The sequence below is a fragment of the Antechinus flavipes genome, chromosome 1, assembly GCF_016432865.1.
Source record: "Antechinus flavipes isolate AdamAnt ecotype Samford, QLD, Australia chromosome 1, AdamAnt_v2, whole genome shotgun sequence".
In the NCBI taxonomy this organism is placed as follows: domain Eukaryota; kingdom Metazoa; phylum Chordata; class Mammalia; order Dasyuromorphia; family Dasyuridae; genus Antechinus; species Antechinus flavipes.
In genome coordinates, this window is record NC_067398.1 from 340713010 (window position 1) to 340740932 (window position 27923).

At 39.4% G+C, this 27923-nt stretch overlaps 1 protein-coding gene across 1 annotated transcript in view; it reads left to right on the forward strand.

Annotated features, from left to right (window-relative positions):
- Positions 1–27923, forward strand: part of CACNA1H (calcium voltage-gated channel subunit alpha1 H) — a 146049-nt gene that overhangs the window by 83200 nt on the left and 34926 nt on the right. Inside the window, exons 14-23 of the mRNA XM_051969392.1 lie at positions 2002–2210; positions 7370–7786; positions 11133–11233; positions 13820–13943; positions 14781–14849; positions 15509–15693; positions 19477–19603; positions 20892–21017; positions 23557–23646; positions 24366–24561. Coding sequence (XP_051825352.1) covers positions 2002–2210; positions 7370–7786; positions 11133–11233; positions 13820–13943; positions 14781–14849; positions 15509–15693; positions 19477–19603; positions 20892–21017; positions 23557–23646; positions 24366–24561 — 1644 coding nt within the window. The remainder of the gene's footprint in view (positions 1–2001; positions 2211–7369; positions 7787–11132; positions 11234–13819; positions 13944–14780; positions 14850–15508; positions 15694–19476; positions 19604–20891; positions 21018–23556; positions 23647–24365; positions 24562–27923) is intronic.

Below are 27923 nucleotides of genomic sequence, written 5' to 3' on the forward strand. Positions count from 1 at the left end.
GCTAGGAAGTGGAAAAGGCTTTTATTTTAGACAAGATAAACGTAAGTACATCTATCAGAGTCTTCTGTCTCAGGTGCTGCTCAAGGTTCTGGAGGTGGGAGATGGGCACGATGACCAGAGACCCACTTAATTAGCCCACAGCTAGTTTAAAAGCCAAAGCCAAAATTCAAATCCAAGAGGTCTTTGGGGCTTAAGAACAGGGCTATTTCTTCTACAATGTTAATTAAAAGTGAATATGACTAATAGAGAGACAGTGTCACATAATACCACCCTAGAGGCATCATCAAAGATAGAAAAACCTGAACTTCAATCAGCTTCTAACACATAGTGCCTTTGAGATGCTGGATTATCCCATGCTCACTCTCAGCTATAAGTGGCAAAGAAGGTGCTGACTAACACTGAAACTCAAGCATCCGTGTACTTATGAAGTTACAAGCCCAATTCCTATCTTCCAATCCCTATGATTAATTATAGCAAGTATGAGATAAAATGGATGAAAACCTATCTTGGATTCAAGAAATCCTGTCAATGACATCTAATGACTATATGACTTTAGACAAATCCCTTAGTCACTCAGTGTTCTGGGAGACTAAGGCAGAGAAAGTGCTTGATATATATGATAGAGGGAGATCATCTTGGAATGCCATATATCAAAGAAATTGCAAGAGTATAGTACCTATTCCTGTCCTTAATTATATAATTAAATTTGCATGACTCTATTCATAGGTAGATTGTATAACATACTATTGAAAAATTTGGCTATGTCTGGGTCAAAACTAGCTCCTTAGTTACTGTTTGGTGGAAAATAGTGGCCCTTCTGACATACTTTCAGGCATCATCAGTTTATCCCAAGTATAAGGCTCTATTCCCATCTTTAAGATCAGAATGATTCCTTCCTCTTCTCCCAACTAAAACAGTTGTTCATCCAGAGACCCTTCTAGGTTGCAAGTCTCCACATACAATCAAATATAGGCCTGCCCACCCACATTCTTCCCAAATGACAGGGAAAGGACATTTTTTCACTCTGAGTCCTAATTGGAAGCTTCCTCCAAATTAGTTACAGTATGCCCAAGGAAACACGAAACAGAATTATGAGGCTTCCAGGGGGCCTGACATTTCCAGGCACATTTCCATGTATAGACATCTACACTCTGCGCTGAATTTACTTCTTGTGTGGAGTCAGCAGCAGGGAAGAAAAGCAACACGTGTCTGCATTACCACATACCCTCACATTGGCTGATCAAGCTGTCATGCTATACCTAGACAGGTCACAATGGGACACAACCTGGCCCCAACCTTAATACATTCATTATTATACATACTCATTCACTCGGTGGTCCAGGCCAATTGGCCCTCATCCTGTGCTTACTATTAACTTTCAGAATCCCTAATTTCTTTCAAAACTCAGCTCCAGCAATCCCTTCTACTTGTAGCTATTTCTTATCTCCCCACTTGCCAGGGTCCTCCTGCTCCACCGTGTCTTTTTATACATGCATATCTATGAACACCAGCAGTGAGCTGGAACAATAGATAGAGCACCAGACCTAGAATCAAGAAGACCTTAATTCAAATGTGGTCTCACGCTCTTGGTTGTGTGACTCTAAGCAAGTCACTTAACTTTGTTTGCCTTAATTTCCTCAGCTCTAAAATGAACTGGAGAAGGAAATGACCAGCGATTCTAGTATTGCTGCTAAAGAAACCCCCCCACAAAAGGTGTCACAAAGAGTAAGACATGGCTGAAATGACTGTACAAGTGCCACCCCAGGTGGGATGCTCAGCAAGGGAGTCAATACTCAGAGCTGGTAATGCACACAAAATCCTGAAACCACTGCACTGTCATTGCCAGTCAAGACAACCTGGCACTCAGAGAAAACAGGGAAATGGTGTGGTTCCCATTCTCTAGTTTTCATTAACTGCCCCATCACTCCTTCCACATCCCTATTTATGCAGAATTCTTGGCATGCTTATAACCCTGATTCTCACCATCCTTCCCATGTACAGAGATGAAGATGTATTCCCTGGCAATGACACCCAATGGGCATCTGGAGGGCCGTGGCAGTCTGCCTCCACCTCTCATCATGCGTACTGCAGCTACACCCATGCTGACGCCCAAGAGTTCTCCCAATGTGGACTCCACCCCCAACCTCTTGGACTCACGCAGAGGCAGCAGTGTCTCTGTAGACCCCCAGCACTATGATCAGAAGTCAATGGTAGGTCACCCCCTTCTCTCCTGCCCTCATGCCCATCACTCTCTTCTCTACTGCCCACACTCCCATCACTCTCTTCTCTCCTGCCCTCATGCCCATTGCTCTCTTCTCTACTGCCCACACTTCCATCACTCTCTTCTCTCCTGCCCTCATGCCCATTGCTCTCTTTTCTCCTACCCTCATGCCCATCACTCTCTTCTCTCCTGCCCTCATGCCCATCACTCTCTTCTCTACTGTCCACAGTACTTCTCTCTTCTCTCCTGACCTCATTCCCATCACTCTCTTCTCTACTGCCCATAGATCACTCTCTTCTCTACTGCCCACACTCATTCCCATCACTCTCTTCTCTACTGCCCCTAGATCACTCTCTTCTCTACTGCCCACACACCCATCACTCCCTTCTCTACTGCCCACATGCCCATCACTCTTTTCTCTACTGCCCACATGCCCATCACTCTCTTCTCTCCTGCCTTCATGGTCATCACTTTCTACTTTCCTGCCCACAGACCCAGTGCCAATATTAGGCTTGTGATAAATCTTTATCCAGAACTGCTTCACTTGCAAACTATTTGACTTCTCTGCTACCTATTTTCACAAGAAATTATAGATACTAGGACACCTTGTTCCCATCTTAACCACCACTCCAAGGAAAATGTTAGACTGCTTTAATTACTTTCTCTGAAACTAAGAGTAAACAAAATCACTGCCATATTAGCCTGAACTGCACAAGTAGAAAAGAGGAATTGTGCAACCCAGGTGTGCCAATAATCATTAGAGATCTAAAGGGGAACTATTGTGTGGGATTGAAAACATCATCTGCACAGAATACTAGGGAAAAATTGAAAACATGGATAGGGAGGTCTCCAAATTAGCAGTTCTTAAACTTTTTAGTCTCAGAACTCAACATTCTTAATTATTATTGAGTATCCTTCAAAGCACTTTTATGTGAGCTTTATCTATTAAGAGTTACATTTTACATATTAAAACATTTTTAGAGTTATTATGAAAATAATTTTAATCTCATGGATACCTTGAAAAAGTCTCAAGAATCCTCCAGGGACCCCTAATGCTTTGAAAGGTACTGATTTAAATGAAAAAGACCATTTCTGGCAAACCTGAGTAAGCTCCTAATCTTAGCATTGTCCCTAATGCTATCCTAACTTTGTCCCTGATCTTACTCCTTTCAATGGAGATATAATCCTAACCCTCAAACTAGCCTAATCTTAACTCTAAACTAGTTCATCGCCTAAAACCTCAAAACTTCAAAATCTCCCCCTTCTTGCAACCCTATCGCTACCTTGCATTCTGAAGACAAAGTGTGTTAATGGAAGATAAAAGTTCTATCCCCATACCATCTGCTTAGTCAAAAATTGCAAATTAGTGTTAATTTCATCAAGGAGGAATAAATTTCTCTTCTCCCTCGGAGGCCCATGGCATTCTCTGTTCTCACCTGTGCCATGGCATACTACAGAGCACTCACTTCTTGCTAGACACCTATCTGGGCCTTACCACAAGAGACAAGGACCCCTCTTTAAGGAGGAGAAGGTGGACACATATCTAGTCTCTGAATATCAGTAGTGTCTGAGGCCAGATTTGAATTCTGGAAGATGAGTCTTCCTATCTCCAAGCCCAATCCTCTGACCCTTCTTTGATGTTCTTCTTTTCCCCTGTATACTTCTCCTCTTCCTCCTTCTTCTTCTTCTTCTTCTCTTCCTTCTCCTGTTCTTTCTTATTCTTCTTCTCTTCTTCCTTCTCTTCTTTCTCTTCTTCCTCTTTCTCTCCTCCTCCTCTCCTCCTCCTCCTCCTCTTCTTCCTCCCAGTAAGTGAACAGGGCAAGTGCTCTATCCAATGTGAAACCTAACTGCTCCCCCAACCCCAGTATAGTTTTAAAAACATTTTTTGCTGTTTTTAACTTCCCTTGCCAACCTGACCTCATTCTGTGTCTCAGTACTGTTATCACTATCTTTACAGAACTATGTCCCTTTTATAATCACCCCGTTATCTCTTCTTCCTTCTGTGTATCTTTTTTTTTTTAATTTATGTTGGTAGAGGACATCCTTTCTACCTCACTTTTGCCCTCCCTAAAATGGTAAACAATTTGATATAGGTTATATATGTACAATCATGTAAAATCTATTTCCATATTAGTCATGTTCTGAAAAAAGCAAGTTATGCTAAGCCATTCTTATAAGCCCTCATTAAGTGAACTTGATCCCTGTCAATGAGTTTGTCATCCTTAAATATTTTAAATCCTAAGTCCAAATTCATTTTATTATTGTTATTAAATCCTGTTCTTAAAGACCATTCTTTTAACCAGTTATTCACATCCCAAATATTTGACCCCAAAATGCCTTTTCCTTCAGAATCTGTCTCCATTTGGAAGTAGTGATTACTACATGTACAATTTTGAGCTTTTTCTCTCCCTTTAGAATGTGAAATCCTTAAAGGCAGGAACTGTTTTTGCTAGGGACTGCCAGCACAATGCCTGGCACATAGTAGGCACTTAACTAATATTTGTTAACTTAGCTTTCTTTGTACCTCTAGCACTTGACACATAGTAAATGCTTGTGACTGATTTTCTCCTGGCATGTGTCCAGAATCAAGTATTTCTCTCAGCCATTTTCCTGAAAGTGCTAATAGTATTATTCCAAGCTGTGGATGGCTTCTTTCTTCTGTCTCTAAGCTTCAGCTTTTTGCTGACGACTTCATAATCTACAACATTGTTCTCTAAATTTATTCTTTAAGTTTGTGCCTAGATGAATCATCGAATTTATGTAACAATCATCAGGTATGGCAAAGCTTGAGAAATTCCCCATAACACTCAAAATATATGCCATAGGGAGAAATCTCTTTATTATTACTGTCAAACTGACAAACATCTTCCTCATCATCTCTCATCAGAGAGTCACCAAGTGCTTCTACTCATCTCTTCCTCCTCTGACCCTACTGGATGTTTATTCATCCTGTGGATACATGCCATTCTTTAATAAGAAATGCCTTCCTTTTTAAAGGATACGATTCCCTCTTCTTCGAGAAGAGACTCATATGTATTGCTGAGCCACATAAAAACACATTTTTTAATTCTCTTTCTTCTCTGTATCATATTCTATCATTGGGACTTCAAACTCTAGAAATGTATCAGGATTCCCTTCAGTCTCTTAAGATCTTTTGCATTTTTTTTTGTTTTCACACAAAAGCTTTTCTTATAATTTATTTTGTTTTTAAGTACTACATTTTCCTTGATAGCCTGGAGAATAGAGAAATATGCTTAAAATACCTTTATCTTTTTTTAACCTTCTTTTCTATGAAGGAAAAAAGACTTCTTTGAGCAAAGATAAGTCATTTGGTCATAGCAGAAATAAAAGCATCACACATTCTTTGCAGATCACTGAAAAATTCATTCTAGTCTGCATCCTTGCTGAAAGGGGGATACTAATCTCTTTGTGGTTCTTAAATGTTTCCATGAAAATTGGCTGAGACAGATAGGATAAACCGCATGGCAAGGTGGGTCAGAGGAGCTGAGTTCCAATCCCCACTCTGACATCAACCATGTGACCATGTCATTTTCTTAAACTCTTGAGACCTCAATGTCTTCATGTTGAAAATGGGGGAGTTGGAGAAGATGATTTCCATCACTAAATCTATGATCTTATACAATTGTGAGATGCCAGTGACTATCTTTAATTCAGATGTTACTTTCCCTTCTCTCTTTTGTAGCTCTTTACCATTTTTAGCTCCTTAACAGCCACATTCACCTTCCCTTCCCTTCTCTTACCACTACTGCTGCCAAAAATAATTAGTGTCTCAAAATTCTTTAATATAATATTTCATTTTATCTTTATAGCAATCTGGGGAAGGGGGAATGTAGGCACTGTGGTTATCCCCATTTTACAGATGAGGAAACTAAGGCAGACAAAGATTGGTTAGATGATATAATTACCCAGTGTCACATGGTTAGTAAATGTCTGAAGTCAGATTTTAATTCAGATCTTCCAAACTTTGGATCTAGCCCTCTATCGACCATATCCACCTAGTAGCCAATTTACCAACTTATTGTGTCTTACCAATTTCCTTCTCCTTGAGTTCTCCCTCTCTTCATCATAACTCTCCCTGATTCTTGTGGCTAGAGCTCTCCTTTTCTCCTATCTTTCTTTCCCTCCTGCTCCTTTCTTCTTCCTTTTTCTTACCCTAAAACCTATGAATTTCTTCTTTCCTACATATTCTTGTCATTCAGTTTTAATCTTTCTTTCCTTAAACTTCTCAAATCCTCCCAGTAGCTACAATTCTGTTCTATTTCCATATTTTTCCCCTAAACACAGACTTCCCTAAACTATTCTTTAGTGTTCTTGTCTGACTTGAGATCCTAGGTCAAGCCTGATCTCTGAAGGTCACGTATTCTTATGTTATTGTATTTAAAGTAGCTTTGCCTGGGAGATCTGCCCTGGATTCTATCCCTAACTCTATCATTAATTCATTATTTGACCTTGAGCTTTCCCTCCCAAAGTGAATAGAAATTATGTTTCCTGTTCTGCTTCTCTCAAAAGACCTAGATTTAAACCTTGTTATGAGAATTTAATGAGACAGTAGATATGAAAACATTTAGTAAATTAAAAATAATTTTGTTAACCATCAAGGAAACAACAAACTATAGTGTAGTTAAAAGAGTGATGAATTCATGTTAAGAAAATGAATTAATTTCAGTTCTACTATTATCATATAGTATTTTGGACAAGTCATCTTCCCTCTATAGGTCTCAATTTTCCTATCTATAAAATAAAGAAATTAGATCAGGGGTTCTTAATCTGGGAGCCATGCACTTGTTTAAAAGAGACAGAGAAAACTATTTCAGTATAATTGGTTTTCATTATACTTTATAAATTTAAAAATAATCTGAGAAGTGCTCCATTGGTTTCATTACACTACCACAGGGTCCAGGACAAAAGACACTGAAGAACCTCTAGACTAGATAATCTCTTGGGTTCCTTCTGTGTCTAAATTCTATCATCTTACATTCCTAAACCTTTTGAAGATAGCAAGGTGTTTTGTAAACTGTGAACAGATTTATAATATCTAAAACACTTTGCAAACTAAAAAGGACTTCATATGTCACTGATTTTTTATTATTTTCCCTCATGTCATGTCCTTCCCTGACTGTCTCTCAGTCCAGCCTACGCAGTTCTCCCTGTGCCAACTGGGGCCCCAATAGTACATGGGGCAGCAGGCGCTCCAGCTGGAACAGCCTGGGCCGGGCGCCCAGCTTAAAGAAGAAGAGCCAATGTGGGGAGCGAGAGTCCTTACTCTCCGGGGAGGGCAAAGGCAGCACAGATGACGAGTCAGATGATGCTAAACCAGGCTCAGCAGGCCGAGCATCCCAACTGCGCCGAGCCGAGTCCCTGGACTACCGAAGTACGCTGGACCTGCGAGAGGGGCTCCAGCGGCTGTCCCCACGCCCAACTACTCTGCTGCCCCTTGAGTACCAGGACTGCAATGGCCAGATGGTGCACATGCCCAGTGAGTTCTTCCTACGCATCGACAACCACAAGGAGGACCCTTCAGATTATGATGATGACATGGATGATGTGAGTTGGATCACAAATTAAGTCACTTGGATGTGAGCAATGAGAATGTCTCCTTTCCTGAAGTCTCTGACTCTCTCAGAGAAGTGAGGGGAAGATGCTAATGTTGATGTTGAAGTTGATGAAAAGATGATGAAATTGATACTATTCTTTTCATCAAAGTAGCAATTCACATTTCTATAGTACTTTTAGATTTGCAAAGCACTTTCCTCAGAACCAGTGGTTCTCAAACTTTTGTTCTCAATATCTTTATCCTATTAAAAAATGATTGAGGATCTGTCCAAAGAGTTTTTGTTTATATGGTTTATAGTTATAGATATTGATCACATTAAAACTAAAAACTAATTATGAATTTGTAGACTCTCTGAAAGGATTTCAGAGATTCCCAGGATGCTCTGGACCAGACTTTGAGAACCACTGCTCAAAACCATCCACAGAGACATTTTTTTTCCGTTTTATGGATTTAAAAAATGGGGGCTCAGAGATTTTAAGTGACTTGCTTAAAGTCCTACAACTACGAAATCTCTGAACTAGAATTGGAGTCTCTTCACTCCAAGTTCAATGTTTTTTCCACTGTCCCACAATAGCTTTGATAAATCATAATAGTCATCATTTCTAGAAGCCTTTTCCTTCCCTTGTCTCATTGAGAACCCAAAAATGTTTCAAATTAACCAAGCATTTGTTAAGTGCCTACTCTGTGCCAGACACTCTACAGTGCATGGGGAAGACAAATACAAAGATGGAAGTGATTCCTTGTCTCAAAGACCTTGCATTCTAGCAGGGAGACAAAAAGTACAGATATAAGTCTTTGGCTAGGTCCCAATGAGTGCCAATAATAAATTCCTTGAATTGTTCTCATTATTTAGATTGTTGTTGTTATTGTTGTTCAGTCATGTCCAACTCTTTGTGACTCCATTTGGGGTTTTATTGGCAAAGTTAATGAAGTGGTTTGCCATTTCCTTCTCTAGCTCATTTTACAGATGAGAAAACTGAGGCAAACATGGTGAAGTGACTTGTGCAGGGTCACACAGCTAGTAAATGTCTGAGAGAGGATTTGAACTCACAAAGATAAGTCTTTCTGATTCCATGTCCAGTGTTTTATCCATTGTCCCATCTAGGTGCCATCATTATTTAGATTAGTACTCAATATGGGCTGGAACTGATTTCCATTTTATTTAATTATAACTTTGAATAATGTGAATGTGAATAATGTGAATACAACCATTTTAAAGGATTCATTAGTCATAACAATTGGGACTTAGTTATATTGCAAATTAATGCAAAAAGTAGAAATACAAATAAATATGATAGTTTAATACAAGGTTTTGAAAGGGAAGGTTCTCCAGTTGAGGGGATCAAGAAAAGCTTCACATTCAAGATAGTTCTTGTGCCAAGTCATGAAGGAAAAAGGGGTTTTTGTAAAGCAGAAGTAAGGAGGAATTGTAGGCTGAGGGAGTGGGGGAAATGGAGGCATGATTTGTGCAGAGATGCAGAGTCTGAAAATGAAATGCCATGTTGGATGCAGAAGAAAAGCCAGTTTGGCTAAATTATAGGATAAGAGTTTGGGAATAATGTAGTTCTTTAAAATTTTTAATTGTTAATTTTTAATAGTATTTTATTTTAAAATACATGTATAAATAGTTTTCAACATTCTTTTTTTTTTTTTAACTTTGTGTTCCAACTTTTTCTTCCTCCTTTCCTTACCTCACTCTCCTAAGACAGCAAGCAATCTGGTATAAGTTAAATATATGCAATTCTTTTTCTTTTTCTTTTTCTTTTTTTTTTTTTTGCTGAGGCAATTGGGGTTAAGTAACTTGCCCAGGATCACACAGCTAGGAAGTGTTAAGTATCTGAAGCCAAATTTGAACTCAGCTCCTACTAACTTCAGGGCTGGTGCTCTATCTGGTGCACCAACTAGCTGGCCCTGTGCATTTCTTTTAAACATATTTCCATATTTGTCATATTGTATAAGACAAATTAAATCAAAAGGGGAAAAAACAAAGAGAAAGGAAAAAAGCACAAACAACAACAAAAAATTGTGAAAATACTGTGCTTCAATCCACATTTAGTGAGAGTAATGTAGATTGAAGCTTAAAAAAAAAAATTGGAACAAGGTTGCGAAAAGCTTTTAAAAACCAAATGGAGTTTACATTTTATCCTAGAGAAAATAGAGAGCTTCTGGAGTTTACTGAGTAATGCATGGTCAAGTCTGTTCTTAAGAAGAATCTATGTGGTAGATAAGCAGCTTTATGGCTCAACAGATCAAGAGCTGGACCTAAAGACAGGAGGATCTGAATTTAAATCTAGCTTCACACACTTACTACTAGTGTGACTCTGGACAAATCATTTAACCTGTTTGCCTCAGTTTCCTCATCTGTAAAATTAGGACAAAAATACTCCCAGGGTTGTTGTGAGGATAAAATAAGTTAATATTTGTAAAGTGTTTTGCAAACATTAAAACACAATATAAGTGATAGTTGTTATTATTCATATTGATGTTGTTACAGACTAGAGCAGGGAGAGATTGCTCTAAGGAGGCTGATTAGGAAACTTTTGCAGTAGTCTAGGAGAGAAGCACTAGGGCCTCAACTAAAATGATGGATTGTATGAGTTAAAGGAGCCTCAGAGATCATCTGGACTCATTACTAGTTTTGCAGATGAGACAGTAGAAGCCTAGAGAGGGGACTTAAGGACAGCCACAAATTTGTAGTAAAGTTGGGAGAGCCAGCTCTCGTGTACTGCCTCCACCACACCATGTTGCCTCTCACTAGTAAAAGGAACAATCTACTTCTCTAACTTCCCAAGGACTCAGAAGAAGACTCTTTAGCTTAAAGAGCTCTCCAAGAGTTGGTACAGAGGCTACATATTGGCAGGATAGGGTTTGTGATCAATATGCAGAGAAAGGAATACTGTTTCCTCTCATCCCCAATAGCAAACGGTTTTATGGAAGGAAGTGTGGTATAATGGAAATGGTACTAGATTTGAAGTCTAAAGACTTGGGTTCAAATGGTAGCCTTGTTACAAAGTATGTAACTTTGGGGAAATTCTTTGTGCTCTCTTGGTTTCATGTGACATATTTTTGTCCATCTTTCATTCTTAAAGACCAATGACTTTAAGGGGAAAGGGATGATGCTTTGATTTACAAATGAATTGCATTTAAGTGAGGCAGAACTGTGCAGTCAGAGAATGTAACCATCCTCATCGAGAGCCATCTGGGTGCAATATCAAGGCATAGGTCAAGATTACTAGCAATGGTTCCAATCTGACAAATAAGGTTTTTGGGGTAAATAGCCATTAAATCCTCTCCAGCTCTAAATTTCATGATCATTTGATCTTCTTTCTTTTCCAGAGCTACTGCTTCCGATTGAAAAAGATGTTAGAGCCATACAAGCCAGAATGGTGTAAGACCCATGAAGACTGGTCTTTCTACCTGTTCTCACCTCAGAACCGGTAAGAAGTTGTTCCCATCAGCTGCAGATGTTGGTGAGCCTTCCTTTGGGTATATAGCAGCATCAGCCTTCAAAGGTAGCCCTATATGATTCAAGAAGCAGGTGTGGCCCCAACTCTCTAAGATCTCATAAGTGGCATTGGTCAAACCCATGTCCAGGTTCACCACCTTGTGCCACTAAGCCTCACATAGGACACTGCCAATTTCCACAAGTTCCCATATCACCCTCTATGATACTGTACTCCATCTCTAATCAAAGGCAAATAGGAGAGAGAAGGAAGCCTAATCCTACTTAATTCTTCTTTCTATAGTTCAGAAAACTAATTGATGTTGCACCCAAACATTTTCCTATAATGATACCACCCAGATACCTAAATGTTTATTTATAATAATAACAATACAAAGAACCATATACATTGTAAATCATCATGTCTAAAAGAGATATGAGAACATCAGACATAGGATGTTGAGAATGAAAAGGAACTTAGACTTTGGAACACAAACTATTAGAGCTGGACTGGATCTCAAAATATTGGACATAGAATATCAGAAATGAAAGAACCTTAGAAAATAGAACATAGAATGCCACAGGTAAAAGGAAACTTAGAACATGGAATGCAATATGGTTTTTAAGATGGAAGTAACAGAACATAGAGTGTAGAATGTCAGAAGGGAATTCAGATCAAAGAACAAAGAATGTCAGAACTGAAAGAACCTCAGAATATAAAACATAAAATGTAAGAGCTCAGAGGAATTTCAGGACAGAGAACATTGAATGTCAGAGCTGAAAGGGAACTCAGATCATAGATCAAAGATTAGAGGTAGAAGGAACCCCAGAATGTAGAATTAAAAAAAAAGTTGGAAGGAATTACAGTTCTAAGGAACATGAGTTGTCAAAAGTGGAAGAGAACTTGAAATTGTTAAATCTACCCCTTTTATAATAGAGTCAAGAATATATAGCACTAGAAGCAACTAGGTGGCACAGTGGATAAAGCTCTGAGTTTCGAGTCAGGAAGACAAGTTCAAATTCAGCCTCAGAGAGTTACTATCAGTGTGACTCTGGACAGGTCATTGTTTCACCTCTGTTTCCTCTTTTGCAAAATTGGCTGGAAAAGTAAATGGCAAACCATTCCAGTATCTTTGCCAAAAAAATGGAGTTACAAAGGATCAGACATGACTGAAGCAGCCTCAGCAACAACAATATATAGTACTAGTTAGGGGAAAGAACTTCCCCAGAGTTATACCACAAATTAGTGGTCAGGAAGGCAGCTGGGTGGTACAGTGGATAGAGTGCCAAGCCTGAAGTTGGGAAGCTGTGAATTTAAGGTCAGCCTTACACACTTTACTTCTGTTTGCCTCAGTTTTTTCAACTTTAAAATGAGGATAATAACAGCACCCACCTGCCAGGGTTGTTATGAAAATCAAATGGGATGATATTTTGTAAAATACTTGGCACAGTGCCTGGCACATAGTGGGTACTATGTAAATATTTATCCACTTCCTTTTTCCCCTTCTTCTATAGTGACAGAGCTGACTTTAATAAGTTTCAGTTTAATGGAGGCAATGGCCAATCAGTTATTAAGCAATAAGTGAGACAGAGATTTTCCTCCTTTATCTAGTCAAGAGATACAGATAGACAGAGACAGAGACACACAGAGAGAGGGACAGAGAGAGACAGAGAGACAGAGAAACATATACAGAGACAGAGATAGAGACAGAAAGACAAAGACAGAGAGAGAGAGAGAGATACAGAGACAGAGACAGAGAGACAGAAAGACAAACAGAGACAGAAACAGGGACAGAGAGAGTGGCAGAGAGAAACAGAGACAGAGACAGACAGAGACAGAGACAGAAAGACAGTGATAGGAGACCTGTCCTACTGCATCTTGGGTTATCTCTAGTTCATCCTGCTCTATATCTGACCACCGGAGCCAGATGACTCTGGAGGGGAAACTATGAAATTTGACCTTGCACAGCCCTCCCTATTACTCACACATCATGACATCATCTCTCTGATATCATGATCTTCTTCAGGGAAAAGGACAAATAATAACATCAGCAAGCTAGACTAAAATAAAGATTAATTTGCACAATGAATCTGACCATTTTCAAACACACCTTTAAAATTCTAAGAAGGCTCTCATATTACCCCCCAAATTCTCCACATTCACTACTGCTGACCAGTGCCTGAAATCCAGCCATTGCTATGATGTTAGCATGTCATCATGGAGAAAGCCTTGGAGCTGGGCCACTTGGGTTCAAACCTTGGCTGCACTATTTCCCAAGGTGAGATGAGGCTTTACATTTTCCAGAGCCATTGTCTCACTGCCACCACCCTGGAAGGAAGCAAATTGGCTTACTTATGCTTCTTGTACAGATGGATGAACTTCATTTAAGCTCAGGCAAGGGGAAGGACTCAAGTTAAGCTCCACAGTTAGCAACAAACCAGGAGTAAAATGCAGCTCCGGTAACCCCCAATCCAGAGTCATTTCCATTAAAGTGCTCATTTACTGGCAACATCAGCTCTTGAAACCATATGTTCTTCCTTGATTCCTGAATCTTTTTTTTTTTTTTTTAACTGTATCCAGGGCTCGGGTCACATGTCAGAAGGTCATTGCCCACAAGATGTTTGATCATGTGGTCCTGGTGTTCATCTTTCTCAATTGCATCACAATAGCCCTGGAGAGACCTGACATTGATCCTAATAGCACAGTAAGTACCCCCATTTCACTGCAATGGTCCCTTTTTCACAGAGTTCTCAGCTCTGGGCTCAATTTATAACTCACCTTAAAGTAACCTTGGAAATAGCCATACAACAGTTCTTTGTTTTGGGAAAGGAGAAAGATCGAGGGGTTAAAATATAAATTCCTTGAGGACAGACACTATTTAATTGTTGTCTTTGTATCACCAGACCCCAGCACAGTATTTGGCACATTGTAGACACTTTTCTTCCTTCTCTCTTCAAAAATACACATACACAGACAAATGGACTTTCCCTCAAATTGGGTTTTGGCTTGTCTGAATTATCCAGGCAAGTGGCTTAGGCATGGTCAAGCTATCATATATAAAGAACTATTCCTGAATGACACAGACAGATTTGCCAGCACTAATAGTCCCCACTGCATAGAGGTCTCTGTCACTCTACAGAGATGGTTCTGCAGCTGATGGCTTTACTGAAAATCACCAGTAAGGCAACTTACATGATCAGAAGAATGGAAGTCTAAACTGACTTAAATATTCTCTAATTAAACATGCTAACATTCATTTTACAAATGAGGAAATGGACATTTTGGGAATAGGGATCACCCTAAATCAACTCACTGGAAAAAATCAGAATTAATATAAATCTCCCAGATCAAAGTATAGGACTTTTTCAACTACACCCTCCCTCTTGAAAATATTCTACTCTTAGACATATAAGCTATAAATGTTCCCAATTTCCTCATATACTGAGTGCTAATCATTTATGAGTAGTAAGTACATAGCTCCAGCCTGTTAATGCTTTGGGTTCCCATTGTGGAACTCTCATGTCATGTCCCTTCCTTACAGGAGCGGGTCTTCCTGAGTGTTTCCAATTACATCTTCACAGCGATATTTGTGGCTGAAATGATGGTGAAGGTATCTGACATCAAGATGGTTTTTTTTTTTTTTTGGATGAGGGCACAGAGAAGGAAGTGGCAGGGGGTGGGGAAGCTTTCACATGGCTTTTGCTCAGAGACCTAATAAACATGGCTTATGATTTCAAAAGATTCTAGAAAATAGCCCATAGAAAAAGCCAAAACTTCCATATATTTTTCCAAGTCTCTAGGTCTAGTACTCCCCAACTATTCATTGTCCTGAAATTTCCTTCCCACAGAATGTCTTGTCTACTAAAATTCTATTTTGAGGGGCAGCTAAGTGGTCCAATGAATCTAGAGTATTGGCCCTGATGTCAAGAGAACCTGAATTCAAGTTATTTAACCCTGATTGCCTTGCTAAAAAAAAAAAATCCTATTTGATCTCCAGCTCAAACACCATTATTTTTGTGAAAGCTTTTAATTCAGACTTCTTGTCTTCAAGTCCAAAGCTCTTTTGGCCATCACATTTTTTCTCAGTATGGGTGAGAACCCACACTAGATCCTAAGGGAGATACAAAGATAAGTAAAAGCTAAATAAGGGTTGTCTACACAGCCAGCATACACAGCTAGCATCCAGTAAATTGCTTCTCACAAGGCTGTGCACACAGTACATCCTCAATAGTATTCTTGAATTGACAACATCTGTTGTTCCTTTCCCAGATGGTGGCTCTGGGCTTTTTCTCTGGGGAAAACAGTTACCTGCAAAGCAGCTGGAATGTGCTGGATGGACTACTAGTCTTTGTCTCCATCATCGACATCATTGTCTCCATGGCTTCAGCTGGTGGGGCCAAGATCCTAGGCATCCTCCGGGTCCTGCGATTGCTGAGGACACTGAGACCACTTCGGTATGTACTGCATTCTGGAATCTGTTCCTTCTGAGTAGTACCAGATACAGGATGAAGGTGTACTATTAAGGATGATACCCAAAAAGGGTTCTTCCTACAACCAGCTCTCAATTATCTAAGTGTACATAGCCCATTATAAGATTTATTCAAGGATTTTCACATCATCTCCATTTTCTACTTGACTCTTAGCCAATCTAGAGCCTCTAAAGATCATCAGAAGAAGTAAAATAAAAGAAGGTCAAGCTCATGTCCATTTTCCTGAAGTAAAATTATTTAAGACAGAATTTTCACTAAAATAGCTAGCAATTATGTAATGTTTTAAAGTTTGTAAAATGTTTTACATACATTAACTTACAACAACCTGATGAAATAGGAATGATTAGTATCCCTATTTTATAGATAAGAAAACTGAATTTGAGATTTAAACAAGTCCTGAGCCATAATATCTGAGGCAAGATTTGAACTCTGATCTTTCCAGACTTCAGGTCTTATATTCTATACTCTCTGCCACCAGCTGCTGCTAGTCATCCTCATTGACAATGCTAACCAAAGGACTTCTCTCCTCCCTCATCTCTACCTCTTAGCATTCTTAGGTTCTTTCAAAAACCAGCTCAAATGCTACCTTTACAGAAGGCTAGATCCAACTGCTAGATCTATCCTCTTTAAACCTTCCTTCTATCTATGCTATATACAGCTTCTGTATGCCTATTTATTTATATGTTGTATGATTCACTGGAATGTAAGCTCTCTGAGAGCAGCTACAGATGCTTTGCCTTTCTGTGAATCCCCAACACTTAGCACAGTGACTACTACATAATAAATGCTTAATAAATGTTCATTGGTCAGTTGACTGCCCAGTGACAAGGCCAAGAAATTGAGATAATGGTCGGCCTTACATGTAAATGGAATAAGATACTGATATGAGAGATATTAGGCCTGCCTCCTCTTCTACAAATATCTCCTCAACTGGACTGAAATTTTACTGTTACAAAGGCATTTTCACCTCTAGTAGACCAATATGAGCGTGTAGTTGTACCTAATAAGGGAAACCACTGAGTCTTTATTGGTTCATGCCCTAGCAGGGATTACTTGATAGCCAGGTGAGAGGAGAACACATGAATGAACAAAATACTGGATGGGCATTGTAGAAAGAGACAGATGCCTTATACTCTGTGCCCAATCCCCAAGGCCATCTTGAAATATTTAACTCATCTCCAAAGACCTTTTCCAAATCATGAGTTCTTGAGTTGAGCTCTAAGAGGTTAATGTCCCTAATTGTGGGGATGTGATTGTAAAAGCCACATTGAAATATAATTTTCAGAATGTGTTTTTACACCTCAGAAATCAGCAAATGCTACAGATAGAGTTGAATTACTATTTTGATGATTGTCCAGGCTTAAGCAAATGATGAAGAAAATGTTAATATAGTAGGTTAAACTTAAATGTATATCATGAATTGTAATGTTCTTTTTTCTCAAATATAATTGTTCTCTGTGAGCAGGTTACTTGGGGAGCTTCTGGAGGCAGCCTTAGTTTCAGTTCAGATCAATAATCACCTCTAATGCAGCCAGCTGTTAAAAGTTCAGATCCTTTATTGTCTGTTCCAAAATAGCCGGTTAGTTTTCTTAGAGGCCTATCTCTCTCTCCTTGGTTCCAAGAGCTCCTGTTGCTAATCTGTTGCCTTTTCCAGCTTCAGCCTCTCGCTCTCTCTGAATCCTTCGTTCTGCCCAACTGAATCCCAACTTCTCAATCACCCCAAAGTCTCTAGTTGGCTTGTGGGAGCTCCTTATATATGATCTCTTAAAGGTGTGAACTCAAAGGTTGACTCCTCCTCCGAAAGTGGGATTGTGGGAGCTGCGACTTGTGAATCTCCTCCACTGAACTTGTGAATCTCCTAGATTGTGAATCTTATAGAACTCCAATGAGTACTAAATACATTAGTGAACCAGAGAACTGCTAAGCACAATGCTAAAGTTAGACAGCTGACTTAGCACCTTGTAAGAATCCTAACAATGAATACTTTTTGTTTTGGAGAGGTGGTTGTTAAATATTTTCCAGCACACACCTGCCTAATGGCCAGTGACACAAACAGCATCTGTTAAAAATCAAGAGTATAGGATGGCAGACCATAGAGAAGACTTTAAAGGTCTAATAAAAAATCCTTATTTTAACGGGAAACTCTTGCTCTGCACTTTTGAATCCTCAAGGAAAGGTCTGATGAGTTATAAAGGAACCAGCAAATACTAGTATTTGATTCAAAATTTTGAAATTGGGAAGAGGAAAACAGTTAAGAGATATTAAAAAGCACATAAGTATTTTGTCCTTTGTATCTTTCTCCAAAAAGGAATTTTCTTTGTAGTTAATGCATTAATCTAACAGGATAACCAATCAGTGTTCAAGTATGAATCATAAGGCAATAGCAATAACTAGGACACTAGGTGGTCCAATGATTAGAGTGCTGTGCCTGTTCGGAAAGATTTGAGTTCAAATCCAGCCTCAATCACTTACGTTCTGTGTAACCCTGGATAAGTCAATTTAACCCTGTTTAAAATTAATTAATTTTAATTAATAAATAAAATTGAATTAAATTAAAATTTAATAATAATATAATAATAATTGTATATTATTTAAATACAAATTTATTGTGTTATAATTATATAATAACATATAATAAATGATAAATAAAATAAAAAATAAATGTGAAATATACAAAATATATAAATAAATATTTATATTACAAAATATATAAATAAGTAGATGAGATAGATGATAAATAAATGAATGAATAAGTAAATGAATAAATAAAAATAAAAGACAGATTAATAAACCTGTCACCATACCAATTATGGATGTGACTGATTCCCATGGAGGTGGCTTTGCAAGGAATCTTACACAAGATAGGACAAAAGCAGGGAAATGATGGGAGGAGCTGAACTCCCTGTTATCTCAGCCAGTGAGTGAGATAAGAGAAAACATTCCAGTTCCTATAAAATGGAAATCCAAAGAAATGGTTATAAAATACTTATCAACATACCTTTGCCACTACCACATTAAATGCTTAGTAAATGCTAATTGCTTGGTTGATTGATGATATATATAAAGTTGTGGCGATGAGTTTGCATAATCCCACTGAAGATTGATTATCAAAGTGATATATAATTTATTCTCCAAACAATGTATCAGAGAAGTTGAATTGCTGAACTAGGGTTACCAAAAATGAGCAACAGTATCATCTAGTGGCAGTTCTTATAACCCACAGACACATGGATCTTGGGATCTAGAAAGCGCTGTATACATGCAGTTAAGGGGTGCCATTGTGCACAGAGTGCCTGATCTGCAGTCAGGAAAACTCATCTCCCTGAGTTCAAATCTGGTCTCAGCTGTGTGATCCTGGGCAAGGCACTTAACCCTGCCTCAGTTTCCTCATCTGTAAAATGTTCTGGAAAAGAAAATGGCAACCTACTCCAGTATCTTTGCTCAAAAAAAAAAAAAATTGGCTTCATAGAAAAATAGATATAACTGGTGGGATTGGGGTGGGGGAGGAATGACAATAGCAACAAAAGTGCTCTTCCATTGGATTCCATTTAACAAAGCACTTATACTAGTAAGCACTTGATAAATGTGTTTTCATTCATTCATCTATTCATCTCTAGCACAGATTCTTGATGACTGTAATTATCAGGGCTACCATGTAGCCATCAGGTTGGAAACTGCATTCCAACAAGGATGCCAGAGATGGATGTTCAAATTTTTTTCTTAGTTTGTTATAATATCTCAACCCAGGGTGATCAGCCGAGCCCCAGGCCTTAAGTTGGTGGTGGAGACCTTGATATCGTCCCTCAGACCCATTGGAAATATTGTCCTCATCTGTTGTGCCTTCTTTATAATCTTTGGTATTCTTGGGGTTCAGGTAAGAGTATTCTTTACACTTCCTAGTTGTGTAGTGTTATAAGTACTATTAAGGAAACCTGGGGGCATGGCTTCCACTCCAGTTCTGCTACAAACTCAGGATGTGATCTTGGCCAAAACTGTTATCTTCCCTAAGCTTCAGCTAATCTTACATTTAATACAATTGAAGTCACTAAATTTTCTTGATACTGTCTTAGGGAGAAAGGGATGTAAAGGAGGAAAAGAGAAAATTTGGAACATTAGATGAATGTTATGTTAAGTAGTTAAACATGAAATTTTGTTTTGCATCTTTGGCCACTTTCATTTCTTGAGCTTGAGCTTTAAAGATTTTTTCATTTTGTTTTTAATTATTTTTTTCAATTATCAAAAAACTGAGTGCTAAAAATTGTCTATAATTGGAGAAAAATAAAATAGTATTTTTTAAAAAGAAAAGTTACTAAGTTTTCTTGGGCCTTGAGTTTCCTCATCTATAAAAGAGCTGGCTGATCTAAGTTCCTGAGGAAGTTGGATTTTAGTAAGTATTCTTAATCTGATCTGTGGTTAGATTTCAGAAGGCTTGTGAATTTGGATGGAGGAAGGAGGGAAGGCATCTTTACTGCAATATTATTTTGTTTCATTTGTATTCCCATGTATTTTTAGATGCAAATATTTAGATAAAAACTTTGTTCTGAGAAGATATACTCAGTATCCCAGTACTCAGTATATACTTCATCATACTATCTAAAGGGTCCATGACAAAAAAAAAAAGTTAAGGTCCCCTCACAGATCTAGCATTCTGTGATTCTATTTCTGGGAGAAAATAAAGCTCAATTTATGAATTTCCATTTGATGGATGAAAAAAATAAAGAACCAGGAGGGGTCTGGAAAAAATACAGAACTATCTCTAAACCTTTGCCCATGCTCTTCCTGTCCCTCCATTCTTGAAAGAAATTCCTTGCCCCAACTACAACTATTTTTTAATCCTTTCTTTCCCTGGAGACCTAACTCCTCTGTCACTTCTCTATGAAGCCTTGTTTGACCACCACCACTTCCAAAAAATGATTTGTGCTTAAGTTTTTCCCATACCCTCTCTTTTACATGCATTTCATTTACCCTTGTATCATAGATATTTGTAGATATGTCTCTCCCTTTCTCCATTATCCCCCAATTATATTGTGAGGCTTCCTTGAGAATAAGATTTCTGTCATATCCATCTTTAGATTCCTGACATCCATTGTATATGAGGCTTTTCATCAGTGTTTGTTATTGACAAATATTGGTTGAGATAAGCTGTCATCTCTTTGTTCTAGCTCTTTAAGGGTAAGTTTTATTACTGCGATGGTCCAGACACTCGAAACATCACCACCAAAGCTGACTGCTGTGCAGCCCATTACCGCTGGATCCGGCGCAAATATAACTTCGATAACCTGGGTCAGGTGAGCACTATGCCAGGCCACGCCAGGGCCAACACCAAGTCCACTGATATCAGGCGTACCTCACAGTTCCCACTGTGTGCAGACCTTCTTTCCTGTCCCATCTGGAGCTGGCTCCTCCCCTAAACAGAATATCATGTCTAGAAAGGTCCCCAAGCAAATATTTCTTCTGTGGCCAGAGCCAGGCAGAAATAGGATCTGAGCAGCCAGCAGGTCTTTATGATGTTGATACTGTCTTAGTCCCTTGAAGAAGTACAGATTGTACACAATTGACTCAGCAGCAGCTAAGTAATATAATAGATAGCTTGAATGTTGCACCTAAAGTCAAGAAGACTTTCCTCAGATACATATTGTCTGTGTAACCCAGGGCAAAGGCATTTATTTATTTCCTCTCAGGCTTTCTCTTCTTATTTGTAAAATGAGAATAATATTATCACCCACCTCATAGGGTTGTTGTTATTATCAAATGAGATAATCTATGTAAAATTTGAATTATATAGATTCTTAAAGTGACATATAACTGTTATCAGCAGTAGTAATCATATTGACAATAAAATTTTCCATAAGACTGCTAGAAGCTGGGACCATTATTATGGTTGATAATAACATCAAATAACCTTAGAGTTAAGCCAGACTCCTGAGAAGCTTATATTCCGCCACTGTTGATCATGTGGCTTTAGGTTATAAGCCTGCTGAAGGCAGAGACTGTCTTTCTTCTAATTGTATCCCCAGCACTTAGCACAGTGTAAGCATTTAATAAATGTTTTTGGGATTATCTGATAAGATAAAGAGACAGAGCTCTGATTGAGATTCTATCTGTATTTATCTATGAAGCCCTCCTTGACTACCCCTACCTCCAAAAACTAATTTATCCTAGAATTTTTCCTGTACCCTCTCCTTTACATGCATTTCACTCACTCTTGTATTTATATTTGTAGATATGTCTCTCCCTTTCTCTACCCCCCAATTATATTTGTTAAGCTTCCTTGAGAATAAGATTTCTGTCATATCCATCTTTGGATCCCTAACATCCACTGTATACCACTCCTTTAGTGAGTGTTATTTATGAATGCAAATAGTGCTAGATCGCTAAACCACATCTGGGTCCAGCATCATTGTTTTGCAGGCCTCTATTGTCCTTTTTCCTAGCCTCCTCCATCCCATACTGTGCTCTCCTACCTCTGTATCTTTGCCCACACTATGTCCCATGCCGCAAATGTATTCCCTCCACCCCTACCACAATAATAATCTCTACCTATAGATTCCTCTTTTTTCTTTCAAGACCCTGTCTAGATTCTCCCTTTCTCTAGCCCTTCTTAACCTCATTTCCCCAGCTGAAAATTATCTTCCCCTCCTCAAATTTTTCTTTGCACTTTGCCTAAACTTCTCCTTACCTCTAGTCTTATTCATCTTTTCGCCCTCTTTAGATTATTGTTTGTGTATGTTTTCTTCTTCCCATTGATTGTAAACTACTTGAGAGAAGGGCCTGTGTCATCATGGTCTGGCTCTCCCCAGTACTCAGTATAAGACTTTCACAGAATAGGCACTTTCTGAAAAACACTGGAAGGAGTGCTGATATTTGGACTCCAACAACCTGAATTCAGTTCCTAACATTGCCAATGAATACCTATCAATTTCCTCATCAGAGAAACCATGGAGTTAGAATAGAGAATTTCTAACATCCTTTTTAGCTCCAAATTTATGATCCTCTAATCCCTAAAGTGCTGGATTTTGAAGTAAAAGACCTTTATGTGAATCCCATCTCTATCACTTACAACTCCCTCTGTGACTTTGGACCTTATAATCCACTTCCATAGGCTTCTGTTCCCTTACCTAAAAAATGATGAGTTTGAACTAAGACTTCTGAACCTCTTTCCAGCTCTAAACCCATGATCTGCTGCTATGATTCATTAATAAATATTTGGTAAAATTAAAGTACATTGCAATTGCCCTCTGCTGAAGGTTTCATTTACACTCTAGACCCCCAGTTGGCTCCTTCCCTTCCTGACAATGGCACTACCCGGGTGCTTTGAGTTCTGATATACCTGTCTCTCTTTCCTTTTATAAACATGCAAAATGCTAATTTTTAAGCAGATCTGTTTATTTACCAAGAAATGAGAAAGTTTGCAAAATGTCCATGTGACATATAAGACTCAGAGTGCTAGCAAAATGACTGCCAGAGCAAAAATGAAGGATATAGAAAGCATTCCACACAATGCTATTTTTACAAAGGGGCAACCGGAATCCCAGAGAGTAAATGACTTACCCAGAATTGCCCTGCAAGTTGGTGGGAAAACTAGGACTGTAAAACCAGGAATGCTCACTTTTACCCCTCAGGATTTTTGTTAACTTTAGCAATCTATGACATCTTTGTATAGGCTGTAGTCTTGATGAAGCACAATAAGCTGGAATTCTTAGCTGCTTCCAATAATCCCTAGCTTTCCTCTTCTTAGATGGTAAAAATAAAGAGTGGGAGGTTCTGGGAGTGGTTGCTTGCATCCAGGGGTCATGACTCCACTTCTTTCTGTCTTTCCTGGGCCAGGCTCTTATGTCCCTTTTTGTGCTCTCGTCCAAGGATGGCTGGGTGAACATCATGTATGATGGCCTGGATGCCGTGGGCATCAACCAACAGGTACCTAGGGGGTCAAAGGTGGCAGAGTTTTCCATGGGACAGCATGAATCCCAGTGCATTTTTAGAAAAGTAAGGTCTTCCTCACTCTTATTGCCCCCCAAATGTCTTCCCTTTCCCTTTTCTGTCAGATTTAGGGTTTCCAAACCAGGAGTGTCAGTGAAATTGTGAAATACACACATATACACTCACCTTCTTTTTCTCACACAAAACACACACATACACACACTTTCTCACACACATTCTCTTTCTCTCCCACATACACACACTCACACATATTCTTTCACACTCTCTCACACACACATTCTCTGACTCTGTCTCTCTTACACACACACACACACACACACACACACACACACACACTTCTTAAGGTAGTCTTTGCTGACATCCGGGAAATGGAGCCAACCTCCCCTAGGTAAACACCTATGTTGTACGTGCAGCCCTTAAAAAGGCCTCCAGCCCCAAAATCTCTCTCACTGGGGCCTGAAATTCTAATCTCCTTCCTTTGAGTCCACTTTAAGAATATAGAGCCCACCCCGGGGGAGGAAAGCAGAAGACAGCCAGATAGGGGGAGGTGAAGAGGGCGGGGCCCAGAGAATGCAGACTGGGTTGGGACCCGGGTCGATGGCTCCGGGGATCGGGCACTGCTCGGTGCCTGGCTCGGACGATGACCCATTGGCCTTTGCCTTCCTTCCTCTGCCGGCCACCCCGCGGGCCATCAGCCCATCCAGAACCACAATCCCTGGATGTTGCTGTACTTCATCTCCTTCCTGCTCATCGTCAGCTTCTTTGTCCTGAACATGTTTGTGGGCGTGGTGGTGGAGAACTTCCACAAGTGCCGGCAGCACCAGGAGGCAGAGGAGGCGCGGCGGCGGGAAGAGAAGAGGCTCCGCAGGCTGGAGAAGAAGCGTAGGAGTAAGGCGATATACGTGTCCGGTCGGTAGATTGCGTTACCAAGTAGACTCATTCTGAGCCCTGCCTGTTGAGAAAAAAACACCTTGTCTTGGTTTGTGGACTTGGGGGCGGTGGGGCTCTAAGTCACAGGCCACTGGATCATTCCCTGGACAAGCCTCGCTGAGACTCCAGCCATGTCCACATGTGGCCTGTAGGACAACTGTGGAATGATCCCCCCCGCAAACCGTGTTTCCTGGCATACCTACCACACCCACGGTTGGAAAGCCCGGATTTTTTTTTTCCCCAAGCCTACGTTATCCTCCTTGAATCTGGTGGGGTCTCCACGTAAGGTGCTTAGGATCGCTGAGTCAGCTTGTGGCCTTGGAAAAGCGGTGTCGTGTATGATAGCAAATACATTTGGTATTTGACCGTCAGAGCCTAATATGGGCCCAAGTGGGCCTCCAAAGGCATCAGGATTCCCTCCCTCCCTGGAGGATAACCAGGGGGACCTCTGTGCCCTGGGACTTAGAGTAGCCTGTGTTTTCTCTCTCAAATTTCCGGTTTGGCCCTGTTTGCCTTCTTCCTTTTCCCAACCAGTTGCGATGTCTTTCAGTTTCTGAGTGTCGGTGCATGACCCCGCATGCCTCCAATACCCTAGAGTGGAGAAGAGTGTATTTCAAGATATGGCTGAGCACAGAATAGCCATTAGAAAAGATGACCCATGGTGCCCAGGACAGTGGCGGAGTAAAGAAGAAAAGATGGGATGGAGGAGTTCCTGTGATAGAGAAATTGGATTTCCCCATAGTCTTTAAGTCTACCAAATATTAATAATCATAGAATCTTGGGCCCAGAAAAGACCTCAGGGGTCAGCTAATCAAAGCTATCACCCAAAGTCAGTGATCCTCTCTGATCCAGTAATCCACCTCTGCTTGTAAGGATACCTCTGATGTCAGGGATTTCCTTATCTAACAAGAACACTCATCCCATTGGGGGAATAGCTCTAGTTATTGGAAGAGACTTTCATTATATTGAGCCAGAATTTGCTTCCTTATAACTTTCAGCCATTGTTACTAGTTCTGCCTTCCAGGACCCTTTACCTATCCAAAGAAAATGATTGTGAACTCTCTCAGTCTGCTCTTCTCCCTGCTAAAAACATCCTTAAAGTTTTCAAGTGATTCTCACAGAAAGCAATTTCAAGTCCCTCAGATAAAGCATATTTGGCATCTTTTTTTCTTTTTTCTTTTCTTTTTTTGCTCATTGTTCTCTTCTTTCTACTCTTCTCCCTGATTCTTTTATTGTTCCTACTTTAACTACTCTATTCTTCCTCCTCTACTTCATCTTTCTTTCTTTCTCTTCTTTCTCCTCCTCATACTTGACTAAGACACTTAGTTAAGACACTTAACTTCCCTGAGCCTCGACTTCTTTGTATAAAATGAAAGGGTCAAAAAAGATTGCTTCTTGCTGTTCCTTTGATCCTCTTCCTTTTCTCCTTTCTATTCCCCTCCTCTTCTTCTTTTCCTTTTGCTCTCCTTGCTCCTCTCTATTTTTTCTTCTTCATCCCCTCATTTCTTTTTCTCCTTGTCATCACCCCCAGCTTCTTATTTCCCTTTACCAGATTAATTACTTTGGCATGAAAACTAAGATGTGGACAAGAGGGGGCGAGTAATAAAGAGTATAACTCAGCATAGGAAAACAAAAAACCAGGGAGGTAAGACATAAATGCAGTTTTTCCTGGTAGGACATAGACTAAAAACATTCTGACTATTGGCTATAGTAGGGAAGAACATTAGCAAGTTCCAGTATTGTGAGTGTATCTATTGTCAAGGTTGATTCTTTGTATCTTTAAGTAAATAAAATCTCACTCATTGATGAAAAGTACTGGCTAAATTGAGAAGAATGCCCTCTCTTCCAGGATGTAATAAAAGTGACTTCCTTAAATCCTAAGAGAAAGCTTATCTGCCCAAACATATAAAGAGGCTAGGTGGGAAGTTTTATACCAAGATATAAGTGAAATGTATTCCCTGAAGCTTTGGCCCTGTTCTGTTCAACATATTAGTAATGACATAGACATAGGGTTATCAACTGTACATATAACATAAAACTGAGTGAGATGGCTAATGCATTGGGTGATGGGATGGAATTGAAAAATATTTTTGACAGGCTAGAACAGGCTAGAGCTCCGATAAAAAATGAAGGTAATAGAAGTAATTGTAAAGTCCTTCATTTGCATAGTAAAATTATATGGGTGATATCTTTTTTTTTCTTTTTGTGATAATGTTGTGATAAGACTATTTTATGAAGAACTTAAACAGGGCAAGTGCTCACACAGTGATTAGAAAAACTAATACAAGGACATTCTCAAGGTCTCTCTTAAGAACTCTAGAACTGATTATATGACATGGGAGACAATAGCAAAAGACTACCTAACATGGCATGATCTTGTCAAAGGTGATGTTCTTCATGAGCAAAGCAAAATTGAAATAACTCAAAAGTAATACAAATTTGGTAAGAGAATATACTCCAAATGTGCACATGGACTATCTGTGTGCAACCTATGGTAAAGCATTCCGAGCTCGTATTGGTCTGCTCAGTCATTGTCATAAACAATGCAACTTGTCACTAACATAATGATGTCATTTTGGTCCTCTTTGACAACAAAGGACAACAACTACCGCTGCCATTTGCATTCAAAAATTTAATTACTGAGACTGAAGGTAGTCTGGCTAGAGTAGGAAGAAAAAGACCTGAAAGTTTTAATGGATAACAAGCTTAATATGAGGCAATAGCATAAAGAAGCAGCCAAAAAGATGACCTCCGTCTTGGACTACATAGAAGGGCCAAGTGTCCTGAATGAGAAAAAGGAGCATCCCATTGTACTTTGTACTGATCAGAATATATCTGAAGTTGAGTTCTAAAGGCCAAGGATTAAGAAAGACATTGACAGCTGAAAGAGTCTCCAGTAGAGAAGAGAGAAAGGTGCAGGGATACAAATCATGCCATAAGTGGGCATGATGAATTGAAAGACCTGAGCTTATTTAGCCTAGAGATGGGAAGAATTGGGATGGGAGGAGGGGGGAGATGATATGATAGCTACTATAAAGTATTTGAATGGCTGACACAGGAAACTTGTCCTGCTCAGTGCTGGAAGGCAGAACTAGAGTGAAAGTTTTAAAAAATCTGACTTAAAATAAAGAAAAAGTTAGAGACAGAGTGGTTCAGTAAACAAAGAATTACCTTGGTATCAGGAGGACCTCAGTTCAAATCTCACATCTGATACATGTTGACTGTGACTCTGGGCAAGTCACTTAATTTAGTGCCCTCAGGCAAGTCTTGAAGACAATAACTTGCCAAGAAGGTATAGATTATAGGTCAGTAGAAAAAGTTCT